This window comes from Cervus elaphus, chromosome 3, assembly GCF_910594005.1.
Source record: "Cervus elaphus chromosome 3, mCerEla1.1, whole genome shotgun sequence".
Taxonomy (NCBI): Eukaryota; Metazoa; Chordata; class Mammalia; order Artiodactyla; family Cervidae; genus Cervus; species Cervus elaphus.
The window spans coordinates 49,601,492-49,620,156 of record NC_057817.1 but is presented as its reverse complement, the minus strand read 5'-3'; the positions used below and the strand labels follow the sequence as shown (position 1 = coordinate 49,620,156).

The 18,665-nt window shown below is 40.2% G+C and overlaps 2 protein-coding genes across 4 annotated transcripts in view; both read right to left on the bottom strand.

Annotated features, from left to right (window-relative positions):
• Window positions 1–18,665, bottom strand: part of TAFA2 (TAFA chemokine like family member 2) — a 550,254-nt gene that overhangs the window by 441,659 nt on the left and 89,930 nt on the right. For 2 of the 3 annotated variants that reach the window (XM_043888388.1, XM_043888402.1), the window contains exon 1: window positions 579–812. The exons of the other annotated variant lie outside the window; for it this stretch is intronic. The gene's annotated coding sequence lies outside the window, so the exon portion shown is untranslated. Of the gene's footprint in view, window positions 1–578; window positions 813–18,665 lie in introns of those variants that run through there. 3 annotated transcript variants of the gene reach the window in all.
• Window positions 14,772–18,523, bottom strand: LOC122678975 (ral GTPase-activating protein subunit alpha-1-like; the record flags this gene model as incomplete). The annotated part of the gene is made up of 2 exons (XM_043879162.1): window positions 14,772–15,989; window positions 16,021–18,523. Coding segments are annotated over 2 exons (2,652 nt in total), but the record flags the coding sequence as incomplete, so codon positions are not given.

Sequence of the window (18,665 nt, the reverse complement as noted above, 5' to 3'; positions counted from 1 at the left end):
AAATGCTAAAGATGTCTGTAATAATATCATTAAACCTGCTCACCTAGCTCCAGATCCCAGGCTTCAGACTTAACAGATGTAGTGAAAGTGTCTGCCTTGCTCTCTTATAAAGCTTTCCTATTTCATGACATATACAACCACAAGAGCAACACTAGCATGATACGACGAGGGTAGAAAATGCAAGATTCCTAAAACTATGTTAGGCACTGAAGCTGCACCTAGAAAAAGGGATGTAATCACCATCTTGCTGGAGTGAAGAGATAGATAGTCAAGAAATAAGTAAATAAATTAGTGTTATTTGACTTATGATGGAAATAAACAAGGCACTGTGGTAAGGGGATGATGGAAAGTTCTAGAGAATCATAGTCAGGCCCAAAAACACAGAAACCCTGTAAGGCCAGGTGGCACAGCAGTGAATAAGATGGACAAGTGACACAGCAAAAAATCATGAAACCTTTATCCATATCTGAGGGGTACAGCTCAGATGGCATTTTTTTAATAAGGTCGAATCCTGTGGGTTGATATGCCTAACTCTCAGACTAGCCCAAAAGGGGTTAAAAGGCAAAAATCCCTCTTACCTGAAGAGTCCTTCACATCTGATTCTACTGTACTTTGGCTGAGCCTCTGAAAAAAACAGGAAGTTCCAGGAATCTGCATCCACCCTCACCACTGTGTTGTTAAAAGCACGTGTACCCTGCACTGCTTACAGTCTAATTCAGAGTAATACAAAAGAAACCTGAGAGCTTGCTCAAAGATGAGAATCCTCATTTGTCAACCCACAAGCATGAAGCAGTCCAAGTGAACGTGAAGGAGGAAACACAACAGGCTCCCTCTTGAAAGCAGGACTCCGTCTCGGGCCGGACTGTGGACTCTGAGCTCTGTGCCCAGTATCTATGGAAACGACACACCAACTGGAAAACAGGGCCCCTGGAAGGAAGAGCCCCAGGGATCCTACCTAGACTCTCCATCGCCTAAAAGAATACCCTAATTATCTGTGTAACCAAATAAAATCATACATTCTATTATGCTTATTGGGGTATGACCACAGGCCTGTTGATAATTGTCCACTGTTAACTACCTAGGCTTAAGGCACATGAATCATGGGTTAACTTTGATTGTATTTTTCTTTGTTCAGACTAGTTTCAGGGAATTTGGGGAGGTGGGTTTGGGCCCGTACACTTAGGGTATATAAGGTTTTCAGAAAAACTGGTCAGGGTCCTTGGCAAAGAGGAGACTCTGCCTGGGGCCCGCCGGTGTAATAAACTGCACCCCACTATCTGCATTGGCCTTCTGAGTGAGTGTGTTTCCCAGAACGCGTGGCTACAACAAACTGACCTACCTCAGAAAAAACCTCTCTGAGGATGCGGTATTTGAAATCTGATAAATGAGAAGATACAGTGATGCAAAGCTCCAAAAGAAGGGCCTAAGAGATCTGGTTCAGAGAGTAAATTTTCATGAAGACTGATAATAGGAAAATGTCTCTCTATATTGTCATCTCTCTCTTAATGCATTTTTACTTTACCACTTCCCAATACCATGAAACCTTCCCTGGTTTCATGACGATAAAGAATCTGCCTGCAATGCAGGAGACTCAGGTTCAATCCCTGGGTCAGGAATATCCCCCCAAGAAGGGAATGGCTACCCACTCCAGTATTCTTGCCTGCAGTATCCCATGGACTGAGGAGCCTGGTGGGGTCCATGGGGTCACAAAGACTCAGACATGACTGAGCAGCTAAGCGCACACACACCATGAAATCAGCATTCTGAGGGGAGATGCAAAAGCCATGATCAAGAGAAGCAGAGGGCTGACTTAGGTTCTCTTGTTTGGGGATCTAATCTGCTGGTGGGCTCTTAATATCTTTATGCACAGCCCAGTTGGATCCGGGGACTCCTATCATGATGCCAAAGACACTGCTTAGATTGAGATGTGCTCTTTTAAAAGTCAAGCATCCACACATCATGATAAAACTAATACTAAAATCCCATCAGTAGTGTAGAGAAAATGGCGGGGAGGTGGAGCTGTGCTCCAACTATAGCTGATCAAGAATAAACTTTAAGGGAAAAAAAAAGCTAAGAAATGTAAAATGGCATGGTACACGTCACAATGTGATCCTGTTCATAGGTAAGGAAATAGAAAATGTTAGCTGAAAAAGCAGAGGAATAAAGTTTATTTTGAAGCTAAATTGGGTATCCAGGATTATAAAGTCCAATTCCAAAACCGAGTCTCCCCTTTTTTAAGTACACACACCAAGAAGAAGGCAGACAATCAAATCTTGCCTTTAATTTTAATGAAAATACTTCCAAAATGTACAACTCGATTTCCAATATTTCATTAATGATAACTCAGGGTTACAAATGAAGCCAAATCTGGCAGCGGAGCTAATGTTGACACACAGGCACAAATGGCCTAGCTTGTCACTCACAGGCAGTGTGCAAACCGTTCCCGAGGTTGCTAAGCTGTGGTGATCACCAGGCCTCCCAAATGTCACCCTGATTCACGCAAGGCTGTTGAGCAGAAGGCTCATGTGCCCGTGCATGTCCTCATGGGGCACACGCCTGAAATCACACAGCCCTGAGCCCCCGGCTGCAGCTCTGTTCCATGAGCTTTGTGCATGCATCTCCATCTTTGACCCAGCCATCAGAATGTCTACTGCTGTTACAATCCCATTCTACTTCTAAGCTTTGGAGTCAGCTGTTGCAGCTGTTTCTAATCTCCACTATTCTCTTTGCACTTCTTCAGCGATTGTTCAAAAAGCATTAAGAATTAAGTCCCCAGGCACAGTGTTAGGCACCAAATGAACAAGACAAACATGGTACCTGATCACACAGACCTTATTAATGCAAAATGAAGAGTCAGAGATTAGACAAACAAATAAATATGTCCTTGCAACTTGCAGTAATACAATACTATCAAGGGGAGGAATAGGAAGCAATTCTTTGAGACTCAGGTTCCAGAAAGCTTTTCTGAGGAAGTAATAATGAAACCAAGGCCATGAAGGATAAGTAGAAGAGAGCCAGGAAAGAGTGGAGAGAAGACATTCAAGAAATAATGTGCTTCCCTGGTGGTCCAGTGGGCAAGACTCTGCACTCCCAATGCATGGGGCCAGGGGTTCAATCCGTGGTCAGGGAACTAGATCCCACATGCCACAACCAAGTTTGCATGCCACAACTAAATAAAGAAATAAAGATCCTGCATGCCACAACAAAGATCAAAGATCCCACACACTGCAACTAAGATACAGCACAGCCAAATAAATATTTTTTTAAAAAGAAGAAAGGTCGTGCAACATGGTTAAAGGCCTAAGATCAATGAGAGGTGGCATATGTGAGGAATGGAAAGAAGGGAATGTGACAAATGGAAAGAAGGGAAGGCGAAGGGGAAACTTGAAATGATGGAGGTGGGGGAAGACGTGGGAGCCAGATCATGACATACAGGTCATGGTAACTATTTTCAGCACAAGGACTAGCCAAGAGTGGCATGATCTGCTTGACTGTACTTTAAATAATCGCTCTGTCTGTTCCCTGGGAAAGCAACAAGAAGAAGGCAAGGGTGGAAGACAGCAGGCACTTACAGAGGCACTGCAGTAGTGTAGGTAGATCCCTTTTAATTTTTTTCTCAGTGAGTTCCTTCTCCCCTCCAGTCATATATACCCAACTCTTATTTTTCATGGAAAACATTGACTTCTTAGAGACAATGGAATCCCTCTTTTCTTCTATGTGATCAATCATACAACAGTCTAAGAAAAGTTCTGATGCTTCCCAGCTGTATTCACTGTTCTTGGAAGCGGCTTCATCATTAAAGCCTGAAGACGTTTTAAGATTGTGAAGTTTATCCCCAGAAAATTAAGTGTTTATATTCCCTTGTATCTAAAGGAGATAGTTCCTAAAATTCTATTGGATACCATATATATGTATATCAAAGTGAAAGTGTTAATCACTCCATCGTGACCAACTCTTTGGAACCCCATGGACTGTAGCCCACCAGGATCCTCTGTCCATGGAATTCTCAGACAAAAATACTGGAGTGGATTGCCATTCCCTCCTTCAGATGGGATCTTCCTGACCCAGGGATTGAACCCAGATCTCCTGCATTGCAGGCAGATTCTTTACCGCTGAGCCACCTGGGAAGCCCATATACAAGCATACACAAGCATATATAAGTATATATCACACACACACACATATTTAACTGAAAGAATGTACTATTTTGAAAGTATAAAAAACAAATTTGCAAAATTTCATTTCAATGCTGACTCACATTGCCTTAACATTTTATCCCAGGGATTCTCAACCTGAAGTCTACACCTCTAAGGAGAGACTACTAACCAGCTCCTGGAGGAATATGTAAACAATCAGATACATTTGTGCTTAAAGATTTTCCTACAGAGGTCTGTAATACTCAACAGCTTGTCAGAAGGGTTCGAGAGGGACTGACTGAGGTCGACCTACCCCTGCCTAGCAAGTCTTCCCATCACCCCTGGGCACATGACCAAGGCCTGGTCAATCAGAGTCCTCCCTGGCACTGACAGATGAAGATGAAGAGAAAGAAACTTTTTCCACTGGAGTTGCTAAGCTTGGGCTGCAGTGGCCTTGTCCCCTGCCAAATGGAAAAAATAAATCTCTCCAAAATATAACAAATGTGTAAAGAAATAGAAACATGGGTTAAAAAAAAAAATTTGGCAGATAGATCTTTGCCATCATTGGGTCCCTGGTTCCACTCATTAAGGTCTAGTTCTGACATCTTTTCTTCCAATTCTGAGATCTGCCCCAGTGTTCTTCCAAGCTATTGGAGATGACCAGTGTTTTCAGTTAAGCTAGTCTGGGTTGGACTTCTCTGTCTCTTGCAGCAGAATTAGTTCTGGCTTATAAATAACACCTAAAAGCTCAAGAATCATCTCTTTAATGTAGTGATCTGGTAGCAGAATCCAACAGAGATTTATAGATATTAAAGTTGAAATTGAACCAAAATACAAATTTATATTTGACCAGCTAACATTCAGAGACATTACTGTGACTTAAAAGACCTATATACATTTTACAGGATTTAATTCTAGTGGAAGAAATTAAAACCCAATTAGACACCTGTGGAAAGCTTATTAAATTATATTTACACATTAAATGTTTGCTTAATAAAACTAATAAACCATAAGATCACTTGAGGTTATAAAGCAGATGGCATATTTTAGATAACTTTAAAGGAATTAGGCAGCTACCATAAAATTCTTTAATCCATTACATGTCATAAAAATAACTCTAAAAATTCCATGATAGAAAAGGATCTGTGAGTCTTTTCAATTTGATTCTAGTGGTAATAATGATATAAGGAGCAAAAACTGGTAAATCACAAAATATAGAAACACTGCCCAATCAATAGTGCATGTCTCTAGAACATCCTCCAAATCAATAAGATATATAATAATGACAAGAAACACCTAAGAGTAAATGGAAAAAAAAAAAAAGTGAATTGTAACACAGCCCAGAACCATTATCCAAACTATTTCCAAAGTGCATTTAACACAAGAATGTAATCAGTCTTCTCAACTTCAGTAACACAGGTAATAAATAAAATATATCTTTTCTCTTTCATATTAGAGAGTCATAACATTCCAGAAACCTCACAAGACTATAAATAGTTTTGAGACTTAGACAACCCTAGCACTTTGCTGCAGATTCACACCAGCAGGCTTTTAGCAGTTTCTAGAGCATTCAAAGTATATAATTATCAGTTATCTGAGATGTGAATTATAAATTTAATTTTCAGTCAAGTATCAATAAATAGCAATGCAGTGAAACCTCATTGGAATAGGGTGTTTTAGATACACAGATTTCACCAAACAGATAAGGAGACAAGTAATAGAATGAGAGGCAATAACGTATGGGGTCCTTCCTGCTTACACTTTACATATATGATGTCATCCCAGCCTCACAGCATCCCTGCAAGGGGGGAAGTATCACCTCCACTTTATGGAGAAGAGAGATAAGAAAACAGAGGTTCACAGCACTAACTAGCCTGCCCACATCACTTAAACATAAGAGATGAATATAAAATAAATGAATGTAAAATAAATGAATGTAAAACCTATTCTAATGCCAAGTCATATCACCAATCATATGCCTTCTTTTAGCTATAAAATTTCTTTTATTTAGATCATTTTTAGTTAGTAAATGGTCATAAAATGGGAGGGCTTCCCTTGTGGCTCAGCTGGTAAAGAATCTGCTTGCAATGTGGGACACCTGGGTTTGATCCCTGGGTTGGGAAGATCCCCTGGAGAAGGGAGAGACTACCCACTGCAGTATTCTGGCCTGGAGAATTCCATGGACTGTATAGTCCATGGGGTTGTAAAGAGTAGGACATGACTGAGAGACTTTCACTTTCACAAAATGGGAATGAATTTTAGATGTGAATTTTCTTTTTAAATAGAAAATATTGGATATATTTTCTTAATGTGTCAGGGATAACTAATATGGAGGATTTTCATTTTTCTTTTTAACCCCTCCAAGCCAAGCTTGTGATTATTCTACTTGCTGTCATTGTGTATTGTGTATTCCTAATAGTAGCTTTCCACATACATGTATGTATACACACACACACACACACCCCTTCAAGTTTGCTCTTCCAATCTGCTATGGATGGGGAAACAAGATGACCATGAGAACCATAGGTTTATTAAGAGTCATAAAATTCTACAAGAACCCAGAAAGTCAATTGCTTATCTTCACGGTTACATCTTTGAAACCTCCTCAGTTTATTTTCTCACTTCTAGTAAAAGTTATATCCTAAAGAATTAACATTTCGTAAAGCAGGATTAGAGATAGAAAATCACCTCCAAATATGTGAAATGTGACTGTAATTATATTCTTAGGCAAATTGGTCTGAGATTTCTAGCAAACAAGCTGACTTCTAAACATAAACTCTACCAATAATTGATGAAATAGACTGTTTGCATTTTCAATCCTTTGCTCACTTATTAGCATCACTCTGAAATGGTATTCCTTATAGCCTATAAGCAGACTTTATTTTCCAGGGCTCCAAAATCACTGCAGATGGTGACTGCAGCCATAAAATTAAAAGATGCTTGCTCCTTGCATAAAAAGCTATGACAAACCTAGACAGCATATTAAAATAGGGACATCACTTTGCCAACAAAGGTCCATACAGTCAAAGCTATGGTTATCCCAGTAGTAATGTACGGATGTGAGAGTTAGACCAAAAAGATGACTGAGCACTGAAGAACTGATGCTTTTGAACTGTGGTGTTGAAGGAGACTCTTGAGAGTCCCTTGGACTGCAAGGAGATCAAACCAGTCAATCCTAAAGGAAATCAACCCTGAATATTCATTGGAAGGACTGATGCCGAAGTTGAAGCTCCAATACTGTGGCCACCTAATGCAAAGAACTAACTCATTGGAAAAGATCCTGATGCTGGGAAAGATTGAAGGTGGGAGGAGAAGGGGACGACAGAGGATGAGATGGTTGGATGGCATCACCGACTCAATGGACATGAGTTTAAACAAATGCAGGGAGATAGTGAAGGACAGGGAAGTCTGGCGTGGGGTCACAAAGAGTCAGACATGACTTAGCAGCTGAACAACAACAGCATAGCATATCCCTCATCCTATCCAGTCTTCTTAAAAGAACATCTGATCCTTCCTGTAACACTGGAGGTTGTCGCTTTTGTACATGTCCCAAGAACTGTGCAGAGCATTCTGTGTGCGGGGACTCATTAATTCTCATAACCATGCAGGTCTTCCAGTAGTGGTTGCGCACACACAATGCTCTTCAGATTTCAAGAGAGCTCTTTCAAATTTGTAGTGACTTAGACTACAATATGAACTATGCTTCCTGGGGAGAAGCAATGCCCAACTCAGGCCGTGGCCTGAAATTAGGTTCCACTTTGTTCTCCTTATCACAGAAACTGAGGAAACGAGGCTTGGAAAGTTATGTAAATAAAAGCACTACATCAGAAAGAGTGGCCTGAATCACAGACAAGTGACATCCTATAGTTTCCTATAGACCATTGTTTAACTGTTACACGCTAAGACATACCCACTAGGGGCTGACTAATTGGGCCACCCGAATTCATATGTTGAAATCCTAACTCCTAAAACGATATCAGTAGGCTGTGGGGCTTTTAGGAAGTAATGAGGACGTGAAGGTAGAGCCTTCATGAATGGGATTAGTGCCCTTACAAGAAGAAACATGATAGTCTGCGCTCTCTCTGCCATGTGAGGTGACCGCTAGAAGACTGAAACAGGAGGAGGGGCCCTTACCAAGAACCAGACATGCTGGCAATCTGACCTCAGGCTTCCAGGTTCCAGAGCTGTGAGAAATAAAGATCTGTTGCTGAAGCTGCCCAAACTAAGACAATATCCTGTACACACACTCAAGTGTAGAAACGGTCTAGGTTAGGAGCAGATTATACAATAACAACCTTGATTCACAGTCTGTTTTTCAAGAGCACTCCAGAATAAACAAAGATCCAGGACAATCCTGAAGATTCTGAGTAATCCCTCAAACATAAGAACAGCTTCAGAACCCAGCACTCCACATTAGGTTGCTTAACCAATAACCCAAATTCACCTGAGACCCACAAGAGCCAACATATACTTGACTGATGAACTTGACCCACACAGTGCCAAGGCTGACACCCAATTATCAGACCATCTCCTACATAAGTATAAAGGTACACAGAACTGACATATCTCTGACCTATACTCATGCTTATCATGAGTTTGAACTTAGACTGAAGGTATTTGGCATTTACCTGGAGATACACAGTCATTATACAATACTTGCTTATCAAATTTTCTTAGATTGAGACTTAGTTCTTCCCTAAGCCCATACATAGCTGTTATCCTGAAAGACAAAGGGCTTAAGAGTGTAAGGGGATTCCAGGGTCAACCTGCAGTGGATTAACTGCAGGACCCTAGGTACAGCTTCTATAAGAATAAACCATTGGAGGACACATACCATCACCCCCCACATAGAAAATTCTACTTCAACACAGTGAGGATGGACCATTTCTTGAGAGCCCATTCATTCCTCTCTTTTTTTATTAAGTATTTACTGAGTACCTCAGTTCGGTTCAGTTGCTCAGTCGTGTCCGACTCTTTGCGACCCCATGAATCACAGCACACCAGGCCTCCCTGTCCATCACCAACTCCCTGAGTTTACTCAAACTCATGCCCATCGAATCGATGATGCCATCCAGCCATCTCATCCTCTGTCGTCCCCTTCTCCTCCTGCCCCCAATCCCTCTAAGCATCAGGGTCTTTTCCAATGAGTCAACTCTTCGCATGAGGTGGCCAAAGTATTGGAGTTTCAGCCTCAGCATCAGTCCCAATGAACACCCAGGACTTACTGCCTTCAGGATGGACTGGTTGGATCCTACTCTACGTCTAATATTAAGTTTAACATTACACAATGATATATTGAAATAAGTAAGGAATCGTTTCTGTCCTCAAGAAACTCATAGTCAAGGGAAAGAGGAAAATATAAATTCTTAAAACATAGCAGTGCTAACAAAATATGAACAAAGTGCTGGGAGAGTAATGAGCTCTGCCTGCGGGTAGCCCAGGAAATGCGAAGTATTCACAGGAGAAAAAAAAGGAATTTTATCAATGGGTTTTGTAGGACAAGTAGGAGTTTGCCTGGTTAAGAAACTGAGATAGAGCTAGTAGGAGTAATCTTACTCTTCCTGTATAATTAATAAGTGTGTAAAAGGAGATTTTTCTTTCTGCTCTCACTATATTAGTGCTTGTTTTCCTTTGACTATATTTTCTATGAGTTTAAAGTAGGTAATCAGGAGAGATTCACTAGTTTATTTTTTTGGATTAAAATGGAATGGGCTGGATTCAAAATATTTGAATTGTTCTATTTAAAATGTTTTTCGAGATCCATTAAAAAAATCAGTGTCTTGACTTTGCAACAGTTCATGTTGTGAAAACATGAGACATTTTTCTTCAAAAAGTATAACTTAAAGGTCACAATTAAATTAAACATCAACATTCATTAAGATCAAGTTAATACTCTCTGAAAATTAGATTACTGTCCCCAGTGTGTATTTTAATTGGCAGCTGGCAAGAAGTATAACAGGTTCCACATTGTTACACCACAGCAACACAGAAGCCATTACACTGACATAAAATTATTGCTGAGAGGCTGATCCCTGAGATCTCTTCCAGTAAATTCCAAGAGCTGAACTACCTATTAAACAACAGTGTCAGAACAGTTATAAATTACCACAGCTTTACAGAACTCCAGAGCTATTTCCAAAAGCTAAACAATTCCTCTTTTATAGATAATAATATAGCCTGAACCCAATGGCCCCATCACCTTAAAGTAAGATAAATGTAATCAAATATATTCTGATAGAGAAAAACTAAGCTACTGACTCATGATATTTATACAAACTCATAGCTATCATGTTTAATCCTCACACATTTCATTAAAGAGGGCCTGGAGCTATACTGAACATAAATGCTCCATCAGCTTATCTGTCTTATCCACAGTCCAATCCAGTCCAGCCAATGAGGAGATAAACTACCCAATTCCTGAGTCACCCATATATATTCCGAATGGTACTAGCCTTGATTTCCCTTTCTATAGCACACCCCATGCTCAGGCAACTTCTGGTCCCATCAACAACAGAGCTGTGAACTCAATTACATCACTTCCAGTCATCTGATCAGAGTTCATACTTGGAAAGGTTGAAGGAAAGCATCTGTCAACACTGTCATCTCACACTTAGCCACAAGCAGATGCATCAAACCAGAAGGAACAAGGACCAAAATGTGTGTTGTTCATTCAGAAATGCTACTTGCCCAGAATTGCTGTCATGCACCTTGCTTACAGAAATACCTTCTTTTTGTAATATTTGCTCTATGTCTTGACACTTTCATTGGAAAGTGTCACCTTCATCCTAAGGTCAAAGTCTCACACTAACCACACCAGAACCTAACACAAGGGTCTATCACCACCCGGTTCAATAGATGGGGGTACCCACTGCAGTAATCATGGGCTCCCCTGGTGGCTTAGATGGTAAAGAATCCACCTGCAAGGCAGGAGACCTGGGTTCGATCCCTAGGTTGGGAAGATCCTCTGGAGGGGGGCATGGCAACCCACTCCAGTGTTCTTGCTGGAGAATCCCCATGGACAGAGGAGCCTGGCAAGCTACAGTCCATGGGCCACAAAGAGTCGGACACAACTGAGCGACTAAGCACATCTTCAAAGTAAGGTAGTATCAAGGGTTGTACAGAAAGGCTATTTACAGACTCTGTGCTTCCTTGTAAACACCTGGGAGTTGGCGGGGCAGGATGGTATGCACTGATGGGAAATGATACAAATGAGCAATCTAATTATTCCAGTGCCGCTCAGACTTGGAGACAAAAGCAAGAAACTGATAGATAGAGATGAAAACCCATCCTCTTCCAACCCTACTGGGCCTCCATACTGCAGTACATATGCAACATCAAGCCCTATTTTTAGACCTCTGCAATCCCACAAGCGTAAATCATTCCTGTGCCACAAGTCACCTTTGAGTTAGCAATGCCAACTTAAACATTTTTGCAGGATATTATAAACAATATAACTGAAAGCAAGTGGTATTTAAAATGAATAGTGATAACTTTTAACAGAATAACATCAGCCTAAAAATAGATTGAGAGGATGTATTAAGTAGTAATTAAAAGAAAGAGCGACAAATGTGCCACGTAGCTAATTCTATCTTCACAATAGCTTCACAGTTGAATGTGGAAGGCTGGCTGTGCTGGAAAAAAAAAATGCTAATGAAACAGTCTTGTTTGTTCTTTACACAATACTGATTAATCTTTAGCGATTTTAGCCAAGAGGGTTCTCTCTGAATTGAACATCTGATTAAAGAAGGAAAGACAGCAAAAGGCACAAGTTAGTCAAAGTGTTTTTTATAATAGTCCATGATCACTATTACCTTACCTGACCTGCCTCCTGAGAAACCTGTATGCAGGTCAAGCAGCAACAGTTAGAACTGGACATGGAACAACAGACTGGTTCCAAATTGGGAAAGGAGTACATTACGGCTGTATATTGTCACCCTGCTTATTTAACTTATATGCAGAGTACATCATGCAAAATGCTGGGCTAGATGAAGCACAAGCTGGAATCAAGATTGTTGGGAGAAATATCAATAACCTCAGGTATGCAGATGACACCACTTACGGCAGATGATTTATGGCAGAAAGCGAAGAGAAACTAAAGAGTCTCTTGACGAAAAAGAGAAGAGTGAAAAAGCTGTCTTAAAACTCAACGTTCAGAAAACTAAGATCATGGCATCCAGTGCCATCACTTCATGGCAAATAGACGGGGAAAAAAATGGAAACAGTGACAGACGTTATTTTCTTGGGCTCCAAAATCACTGCAGATGTTGACTGCAGTCATGAAATTAAAAGAGGCCTGCTCCTTGGAAGAAAAGCTATCACAAACCTAAACAACATGAGTTTGAGCAAGCTCCGGGAGTTGGGTGATAGACAGGGAAGCCTGGCATGCTGCAGCCCATGGGGTCACAAAGAGTCTCACAAGACTGAGCAACTGAACTGAACTGATGACCTCTGTCGGGGCTTCCCAGGTGGCACTAGTGGTGAAGAACCTGCCTACCAATACAGGAGACATAAGAGATGTGAGTTTGATCCCTGGGTTGGGAAGATCCCCTGGAAGAGGGCATGGCAACCCACTCCACTGTTCTTGCCTGGAGAATACCATGGACAGAGGAGCCTGGAGGGCTACAATCTATAGGGTTACAAAGAAGTGGGCACAATTGAAGTGACCTAGCACACACGTGACCACTGATGTGGGAATGGAATTAAAAACCAAATCTTCTCCTGACTCTAAACACTGTCCCTAAAGGAGGTATAGTAAAAGAAAACACTTACATTTTTGAAGAATTATTAAAACAGAATGTAATGTGCATCACTTGAGATCCACTGGGAGATTGCCAAGATGGAAAGAAATCTCTTTATATGGTCAAGCGGACACAAATTATTGCACACATATTTTCAAGATAAACAATAAATAGTTAGTTCTCAAGAAAGAGGACTTAACAGCACAATTTGTCACATGTAGCTCACCTTAAATTTACCTGGTAATTGGGGGAACCATCTGTGTTAGGTAATTAGCTTTATGTAGAGAAGAAGCAAACTCCTCATTCTTTATGACAAGAGGTAATTTTGCAACTTGGTGAGAAGGTCCCACAAAAGTTAGGCTCCTACCATGCCAGAGACACAGGGATGCAAGGGCTCCTTCCTCTTCAGTGCTGATATTTCAAAGGGATGGTGCCCAGGCCCTTGAGAAAGATACTCCAGGGTTGCAAAGCTGAGGAAAGGGGCATCCAGTTTTCAGAGGATGTATAGACATTTCGAAGAGAGGAGAAAGTATGTACAAGTAATAAGTTTTCTAAAGTTAAAGAAAAGAAAATAAAAAGGGAGGGGGGAGTCTCTTCCCTTATTTTCAACAGTGATGATTAAGCTTCTTAATTTTTATTTATCCTGATACCAAGCAGGTTCAGTGTGATTGTGGTTTAGTCGCTAAGTCGTGTGTGACTCTTTCGCGACCTCATGGACTGTAGCTCCACCAGGCTCCTCTGTCCGTGGGATTCTCCAGGCAAAAGTCCTGGAGTGGTTGCCATTTCCTTCTCCAGGGGGTCTTCTTGACTCAGGGACTGAACCTTCATTTTCTGCATTGGCAGGCAGATTCTTTACCACTGAGCCACCTCCAAACTCATTTACAGAAGATATGTGACTATTGCAAGTTCTCAGACAAGAAAATGTAAAACAAAAATGGTTTCTACACCATCAAATCAGCACAAATTAAAACATCACGCCAAACCACATGCATTACGAACTGCAATGATTATTGATAGTATATTTCACCAAGGGAAAGCAACTCCTTAATAAGCCTTTGTTTCCTTGCCCAATTCTGACAGGGATGATGATTTCATTTTTAATTTGTTCAGAAGTAAATTTATAATGATAACCAAAGGGAAACATTTTTGCTCCCCATATGAGATTATCTTTACAATCGTTAGCCATTAAAAATGTATTACGCTGAGAACAAAGAGAAGTTTCGCATTCTTCTAAAGAATGCATTTTACCCTACAAAAGAGAAGTGTAGTAGAGATAAGTTAAATGAGCCAACTGACCAAAATTCCCAATCAGTCCTATAGCTGGAACATACATCTGACTGACAATGCATCTCAGACAAATAGTTCAAACCATTTAATGAACTTTCTACCTATACACAGTCATTTTCCACTAAGTGCTCTTATAAAGCATCATCTAATGTTAGCATTAAGAGGGATGTGTCATACCAATCAATAGCCAAACAAAACAAAACCACCAGAAATCAGAAGGGGATAATGCAGAGAGCAATGCTTTCTGATGAGACCTTTAGAGGGCAACATCAAAAGGAATCATCCAGAGACTCTTGCCGTTAGTATATTCCATGCAACATTGAGAAGTTACTAACACTGCTCCTATTTAATGAAAAATAGGTGCAATCTCAATTCTTCCCTCATGAGCTTCAATTCCCTTGGAAAAATGCTTCAATAAAAAGGAATATCATAAAGAAAAGAATAAAGGCTTAGTGAAAACATTAAGTACAGTTTTATTTATTTTTTTTATAAAAATATTTTTATTGTATTATTAAATACCATCTTTTTTCCACTGTTACAAATTTGTAGATACTACATGAATGATGATACATAATTTATATTTTATAGTTTGCCGATATGATGTATTTACACATGCAGTTAGTACCAATGTCATGCTACGTATTTCTTCAGGAGATGCTCGTTCAAAAAAAAAAAATGTGAGCAAAATGTGAGCAGCTTATCTACTGTAGGAAAATATTTCTGGAGGGTGGAATGTATACCAACCTGCACCTGCATGTTCAATATTAACAATATTAGATTAATTTAGACTCCTGGATCATGTTCCCTTTTCTTTTAAAATAATATACATAATTTAAGCCACACACTTAGAAAAGTTTTCTTTTTTTTTTTTTTTCTACCCACCCCACCTCATTCTTCCCTTTTTGGTACTTAAGAAAGAACATAGATATACCAGGGTCCAGCAGCCAATAATAAGGGGCCATAATCTCAAAACAGAAGTGGCATTTAACAGTGATACCATTTAAAAAGCAAAACATTAGAAAAATATTTGGAAGCTAAACATGAATCAGAGTTCAGCACAGTGATTTTTCTGGTTATTAGATATGTCATGGCATCACCTGCTGCACAGCCAAGAAATGAGACACTGCTTTGGGAAGAAAAAGGTAATGCTAAAATTATTTCAGCTGGAACTTGAGATGCTAAAAGACCATTTATTTTAAGTGGTTTATTTTGATAACATAAATAATCCATACACATCAAGTGTATTAACAAATCTGCAACTTTTGCCACAACTTTACAAATGTTTAAAGATGTACATTTATTAAAAAATTATATATTTACTGAGCCATAAGGTTGTAATGGGGCATGATAAAATCATGAGGCTATCTGTCCAATTATATTTTGGCTCAAAGTTAATTATGAAATTGAAAGTAAAACTACTTAGACATAATTATCGAGGGAAGGTAAAGGGTGTAGAATAAAGCTTCACCCCTTCCTCCCTCATATGGCAGCTTGGAGTGTGGGGGAAATAAACAACCCAAATCTAAAATACTAAGTTACAAATTATTGAAATCCAGTGTTTTCTAAAATAAATGTTCAGGAAGGAACATGCATATTACAGCAAACACAAAGCCTGGAAGGGTTAACGCCATGTTCATGCTAAGGTGGCTACTGGTGGCCACTGCCAGGCTGCTGTCTCCTTAGGACTTATTGGCGGAGCCAGAGGAGCGACGCAGCTTCATGGACATGCGGCTTTTGCTCGTTCGAGGAGACATTGGAGAGGCCAGGTCGGCCCCGTCTACCTGCGCCACTGTGGGAGTTTCACTGGGTAGGATCTCTGGGTAGGAGCCTTCAGATAAACAGAACTGATATTTAATGATCGGCATCAGATGGTAAATGATGGTAGGGAGCTGGAGAAAAAACCTGTGCTGCAAAATCTTCAAACGTCGTTGGTTCCAAATGGTGCTGGACAATCGTTTGCAGATACCGGGCTCTCGCCTCATAGAAGTTTTGATACAATGGAATCAGCGATTTCAGAGCACGGCTTGCATTTATAGCTGTTGCTCGAACCATAATAGGTAGGACCTTTCCATTCACAATAGCACCATCAAAGAGTGGACCAAAGAAGGGAACCTCTGGTTTTTTCATTATCTGGATGCTGAACATGTGGTTTTTCATCGGGTATATTACAATAAGAACATCACCAAATTCTGTAGGAATAATTCCTCTCCTGTAGTCTCTAGTATGCTCTGACCAAACAATGTGCACTTCATCATTTCCTAAATGTCTCAATTTTTTGGTCAAAGAGTCATCAGAATCCGAAGGCATTCTTGTTGACACATGAAATATTACTTCAACTGTAGAGGTAGCAAAATATGGTGTAGTCAATCCAGTGCTTTTATTTTTTTGTAGTCCTCCCATGAAACCACAATGGTTTGTAAGATTTACCTCCCAACCAAGACCAGCTACAAAATCTTCATATGCTTGACTTCCTCCTGTATTGGTGAGAATGGAATGTTTGTCTTCTTGTCCTTCAGCAACATAAAATACTGCAATCTTGTGTGTCTCTCGGCACTGTCTTGAGTCCAAGTTCCTAAGTTCCCTAAGTAGTTTTTCATTTTTCTTCAGGAGATGAAAGCTCCTCCTTTTGTCCCAGGAATTCATTCCCAATATACTAAGAAGCAATCTGCAATAATAAAATGCTGACTGAGGTTTCTGAGGTGTTGGTTCATCTTGTTCTGCAGCTTTCATATTTAAGTCATTAAAGTGTTTCTCAACAAATTCTTTTTCCTCTGTATGCTGCTTAAGGATAGCGTTAATAACATCATTCTCCTGTTTTTCAGAAATGCACACAGGCTGTGGAGCAGGAATATTAAGTGAGACTCCAGTTCTCTGTAAGCATTCAGGACTGGTTACACCTAAATACTGCAAAAGCTCATCAAGAACATCTTCTTCATCTCTTATTGTGTCCCAAGTTGGTACAGTTTCTCTAAAACTTCTTTTAAACTGGAGGGAAATCCCATCTTTAACTGTTATATCTTCTAAGCATTCATGAGATGCAGAAGGCTCTTCTGGCTTCTCTTGGTGAGACAATGAAAGTACGAGAGATGTAGGTTCTGAAAGACCACTTACAAGAGGTGGTCCATACAGGATGGCAGAATCCCATGAATATTTTCCAGAAAGATCACGTACTATAATTCTGACATTTGAATTGGCTGATGCAAGACCAGCAGATAAACCTCCTCCAGGTATACTCTCTTCAGCTCTGATCTGGATACAGGACACTAAGGTTGTATTGTTTAACACAAAAAACTGAATATTTGGACTTTCGAAGAGTTCAGGGGAAAGTTCAGTGCTTTCACTGTAATGATTGTCGTGATTCTCACACACCTGACTTGTTAACATAGCAGGACCACCACTCATTGGATAATGGCCCAAGTGATTCACCAGATGTGTAATAACAGTGCGGGCAGCTATGGAGATTAATCCTTGCTGCATTTGAGTTTTCACTTCTGTTACTGGCTGGAGTTTAGAGGATCGTTCCGAATCAGGAGAGTGCAAAGGTTCAGGCTCTTTCAGGCTTTCCAAATGCATAAAAGGATCATAATCTACAGATGCCAAATCAGAAAGGCTTATTGGAAAATACCTTGGATTGCTAAAACACTGAGCTCCATAAACACACCCATGTAATACCTTATAAATACAATTAAGGACAGATTTTTCTATTTTATCATTTTCTGCTCCTGTAGCATGGACTGGTTGGAGCAGTGTCTTAAGAGGTAAGGCCATGATCCAGTCCAGAAGGCACAGAAGTAAGGATACCACCAACCTCTTGTCCATTTCATAAGATGATGCTTCCGTACTTGGCAAAAGATGGGTAATAGTGGCTATTAGAATTTGAATAATTTTCAAGGGAGAATCAGGCTGGTAAATCTGAAGTCTAGGTGCATAATGAACCAGCATGTGAAGCATGTTACAAGCTACATGGGCTACTGTTTTATTAGTAAACTTTAATGATACACAAATTACATTCAGAGCTTCCTTAATTTGAGGATGATGAGACTCATGGACTAGTTCTTCACAAATCCAAATACCTAAACTGCAAAGTGCTACACATCGTGCAGGACCAGAGGGCTCATCTCTTGCGGAGCTTAACACAGTTTTGATTGTAAGTTCCTTAACATCTGTAAACTGAGACACAGCAATATCAGGGATGTTGGGATGGAGAGCAGGCAGTTCACAATACAAGTTGGGAAAGCAAACCAAAGATCCCAGAAGAACTTGTGCTTCCACTCTTGGTGCATTGAGAAAAGCTGAAGAAGCCACTCTGCCAGCTGCTACGATAAAATCCATAATAAGCATTGTGGCACCAGGCAAGCCGAGTAAGTACAGTTTTAAATTCAAACATCATCCAAAACGTTTTCTGAGTTTTGGTGTTTGGGGAGGTGGAGGAAGGCAAAAGGGAAGGGATGCTTCAGTGCTGTCTGAAATAAAATCTGTTCTCAGATCTGATGTGTTTGGCAAA